The sequence below is a fragment of the Quercus lobata genome, chromosome 10 (assembly GCF_001633185.2).
Source record: "Quercus lobata isolate SW786 chromosome 10, ValleyOak3.0 Primary Assembly, whole genome shotgun sequence".
In the NCBI taxonomy this organism is placed as follows: domain Eukaryota; kingdom Viridiplantae; phylum Streptophyta; class Magnoliopsida; order Fagales; family Fagaceae; genus Quercus; species Quercus lobata.
Window position 1 is genome coordinate 25,402,249 of NC_044913.1, and position 4,796 is coordinate 25,407,044.

General features: G+C 33.4%; 1 protein-coding gene across 1 annotated transcript; it reads left to right on the forward strand.

The window, feature by feature from the left end:
- The first annotated feature begins 1,854 nt into the window (after positions 1-1,854).
- Positions 1,855-4,498, forward strand: LOC115965454 (NAC domain-containing protein 92). The gene is made up of 3 exons (XM_031084685.1): positions 1,855-2,104; positions 3,226-3,491; positions 3,582-4,498. Exons 1-3 carry the CDS (start codon positions 1,951-1,953, stop codon positions 4,119-4,121), a joined length of 960 nt encoding a protein of 319 aa, XP_030940545.1. The 5' UTR covers positions 1,855-1,950; the 3' UTR covers positions 4,122-4,498.
- The last annotated feature ends 298 nt before the right edge of the window (positions 4,499-4,796 follow it).

A 4,796-nucleotide genomic window follows, 5' to 3' on the forward strand; every position in this document is an offset into this window, starting at 1 on the left:
AGATCCAACCATTTCACAAAAAAATAACCTAAATCCAAATAGAAAACTTTAGATCTAACTCTTTAACTAAAACCTCTCTCTCTCTCTCTCTCTCTCTCTCTCTCTCTCTCTCTCTCTCTCTCTCTCTCTCTCTCTCTCTCTCTCTCTCTCTCTCTCTCTCTCTCTCTCTCTCTCTCTCTCTCTCTCTCTCTCTCTCTCTCATTTCCCAAAACCGACCAAATCGAGCAACTGTCATGAGGGAGCATTGCTTAGTGCAATATGACTGACACAATTTTGAGAAAGCGACTAGGTCGGTCCTACAATAAAAATTCCTTGACATAAATTGCATCAACCAATGAATTACAACCAAATTTGGCATCCTATTACTTAGATTGACTTGAACTCTTGTATAACTAAGTTAAAACCTTAAAACCTTTCGTGCCAAAAATAAGTGTTTAATTATTAGATCTTTTTTGGTTTTCCGCAAAGGTGATAATGAAACTAGCTCCTATACTGGATGCCAAATATTAAAAATCCTTGCTATTTAGTAGAACTCAAATCTCCACTTCAAGAGTTGATCAGTCTGCTTTCTTGATTGATATCACTTGTATCTTTGAAGCACTTTTAAGATGCATATTATTCTATATCACTATACCATTTGAATGGTCATTCAAGAAAGGTATAGTTGTGTATTTTTCCAAAACATTGATAATAATAAAATAAACCCTCGAGAAAGAGAGCTCTACTAGAAGCCCCCGTGCAAGAGCTAGCACGTGTTTCTAGAAACTCTTAAGGTGCTGGAAACATATACATTAAAATCCGGGTTAGGATTGAAATTTATGAGATCTTTGAAGTCCAAAGGAGGTGAAGGAAGAAAAGAACCCAAAAGAAATACATGCTTACCCTAGATACACAGTCTTGTGGGTTGGTGACCATTTTAACCACTCCTAGTAATATATACTTGTCCACATTAAAAAATAATTAATAAGAATAATTGCATCATCCTAATGTAAGGTCTTGAGTGTCAATTCTCGAATTATTCTATGCCAATATTTTGTTATATTTGTGAGTTTAATCTTATCTGAAAATTATCAAATGATTGGCCATTATATAGACTCAATCAACACCAAAGAAAAATGTGTATCTTGCAAAGAAGTTTAGTGAGAAACATTGATTATGATAATAAATTGAATTAAAGCGACAGCGATGATTATATATATGTTGTCTACTTTGGAATGACTTTAAAAACAATTCATAGACGAAATGGAAGAAAATAAACAATGATATATGAACAGTCCTACGTCGGTCACATTGAGAGAGAGAGAAATGACGGTGAATGCCGCCAGGTAGCAAAAAATTAATTAATATACTGTCTTGAATTAGAGAAAGTATAAGGTTTGAAGCTTTACGTTCTCATTGGAGTATGGTGAGAGATTAGAGTTTCGGTGGTTAGAAATGGGTGAAGGTGGTTGGACAGGATCAAAGAAAGACAGAGAGAATTAGTATTTCAAAACTGTTGTAATATAGAATCAACCCTCGTGCACAAAGAATTGCACTCATATCCACTACAAAATTTTTAAGGTTTATATTTAATTGGCACAACTTTTTCTGACCCACTCTTTTGAAATAATTGAATTGTTGCTCAGTCAATGAGACAACTACGTTTGGTAATTGAGTAATAACTCTACAACCCTAGTGACGATTAAGGAAATACACCCACACATACGTGTAAGAAGCCACGTAATTTCCATGCCCCATCATTTTGTCAACGTGTTAGCTGTAATTAACAACATAAAAAAAAGACTAACTATGGCAGCTTCTTCTTCAAGTGTGAGTTTATAGAACACATTAAATACCCACCATTAAAACCTCATGTTGGTGATGTTATCAAGCTATATTTCTTTTTAAGAGCATCATCATCATCGTACTCTTCAGCCTCATCATTTGGCTTCCAAATACTAAAGATCATATATGGAGGAAAGTCTGCCTCCTGGCTTCAGATTCCACCCCACAGATGAAGAGCTCATTACGTATTATCTAACTCGCAAGGTTTCTGATCTTAGTTTCACGTCAAAAGCTATAGCCGTTGTTGATCTCAACAAGTGTGAACCTTGGGACCTCCCAGGTAGTCTGAATGTTGATTGTTTTTCTGCATCTATCATTGACATGTCTAATTATTTCAACCTTTACAATTTCCACTTTTTTTTAAACATAGTTTAATGTTGTTTAGGTTCACATGTTTAGTTTTTCTTTCAAAATATCATTACTTTGTAAAGTTTCATGACTTCATAGATTTTATTAATTTGTAGACTCTTTTTTTAGATTTTTTTTCCTCTAAAATGAACAATGTAAAGCTTTGAAAAGGGAAAAGTTGATGTCTTTAATTCCAAACAAATTCTTTCTTTAATTTTTCCCTTTCTTGATCATGACAATTGTTTTCTTCATTTAGCTCCTTAGTTATCAACATGTTCTATTCATAATAATTTTGATGGGCATAATTAAAATGGTTGTTGTGGTGTATGAAATAGACTTAATAAGACACAACTAACAAAATTCATACACAATGTAACCTACAACTTTCTGGTGATCTTTTTTACCTAAAAAATAAAAAAAATAAAAAAAATTTCTGGTGATCTTACTTCCATACAAATGACATTTTCTTCATTGCTAAAGTTGACTTTTTATGTGAATGAATAGTTTCTTTAATATTTCCATCTAAGATACTCGATGAGTCATGTAGAATCCTTCACTTTTCCAATTTTTCCCCATGTTGGGTTTGGATTTGAGGATTAACATTAAGAGATTTGAAGAATAATTATTTGTATAAATTGTTATATATAAATTTAACAACACATGGTCTGTGAATTTTGAAATTATTACTCAAACAAAAAACTTATGTTTTATATATTTGAACTGATATCTTATACAAACCTAATTATTTTAAATTCACAAAATAATTCTCAAATTCGTCAATAAATTTAAGTAATAATATATATTTTTAATTTCATACTCTTTTAAGTCATTTTAATAGAAAATTTAAATTCAAATCATTGTCTTTAAACGACTCTATCCAAACAAACCCACTAATGAATTTCGAGTCCATCTTAGTATAAATGAATCCTGAAAGTTAAAAAATGTTCAAATATGATTCTGGTAAAATTTCTTAAATAATTAACTTCTAAGATCCTATATCAATGTAAAGAGAACAAATCAAATACTAATGTTAAATCACTTTATGTGGTTCAGGCAAGGCTTCCATGGGCGAAAAAGAATGGTACTTTTTCAGCATGAGAGACCGAAAATACCCAACAGGTCTTCGAACCAACCGAGCCACTGAAGCAGGCTATTGGAAAACCACAGGGAAGGACAAGGAAATATTTCGTACTGGAGTGTTAGTTGGGATGAAGAAAACCCTAGTGTTTTACAAGGGAAGAGCTCCTAGGGGTGAGAAAAGCAATTGGGTTATGCATGAATATAGGCTAGAAAACAAGCATCCTTTCAAATCGTCAAAGGTAACCAAACACACAAAACTTTCAATCCTAACATTGTAAATTGTTTATTTTGCAATTCTTGATGGATTGTTGGCCTTTCTTTGTTTCCAGGAAGAATGGGTGGTTTGTAGGGTTTTCCAAAAAAGTGCAATGAAAAAACCACAGCAGACACCATCAACGCTGCCATCTCTTGAGTCTCCATGCGATACAAACTCTATAGTAAACGAGTTTGGAGACATTGAGTTACCAAATTTGAATAACATTGCAAATTCATCAAGTGGGTTCAGTAACATATCACCGCATAGTTACAACAGCGACAATAATAATATTAATATGAACATGAACTTGAACATGAATAATTGGGCTGCAGTAAGGGAAGCAGCTGCGGCTAGTCTTCCATCACTCTCATGGCCTTCAAGCTTGCTAAGCTCTGGTCTTTCCGTGAATTCCTTGCTTCTCAAGGCATTACAACTGAGAAATTATCAACCAAGAGACGCTACAAGTACAGATTACTCGTATATGCCACAAGGGTTTTCTCAGTTTGGAAGTGAGCATTTAAGTTCAAATTTGCAAGCTTCTTCCTCTAAGGTTTTAGAATCTGTGCAACAACAGCAATCGGAGCAACCATTCAATATGGACTCCATGTGGTGAAGCAATCTTAAAGTGCGAGAACTAACTTCTTGTAAACATTTCTTCTGTTTAAACCATATATATATATATGACCTATCGACAAATGGAAATATTACATTGTAGTCGCAAGGTTATTGATGGGGCTAAGCCCATGCCACTAATGTTGTATTGTTGTTCAGTTCTTCTAGATAGGTATGTTAAAATAGGGAAGCTTCTCTGGCCATCTGTTCGTGGCTCTGTCTATCTTCAATTAAGTTGGTCTAGTTCGATGTCAAATAGGGGAAACTCCTCCCCAATCCTTGTTGTTATGTACTACGTAGAACTTTTCTGTCTATACTCGTTCATTGTTGATGAATAATCCCAAGAAAAGAAAGCACTGTTGGCTGTTGGGTGCATTATATATATGGTTTCAGTTTCTCTCTCTCTCATGTGTGTGTAGTACTCCATGACGATAATCCTTAGCACCTTTGATTATATATCAAAGCTAAGAGAATTCGTATTAGCTCGTGCAAAAATTTATGTATATTTTAGCATAAGAACCTAATTTTTTTATTTTACACTTACTTTTCAAAACACCTTATATCATATTATTTATTTTATACTATATTTTATTATTTGCTTTTTTAATTGTTTCTCTTTCTTCATACATAACAATAACTATCATCCACTCTTTTAATTCCTTCATCCTTATGATAC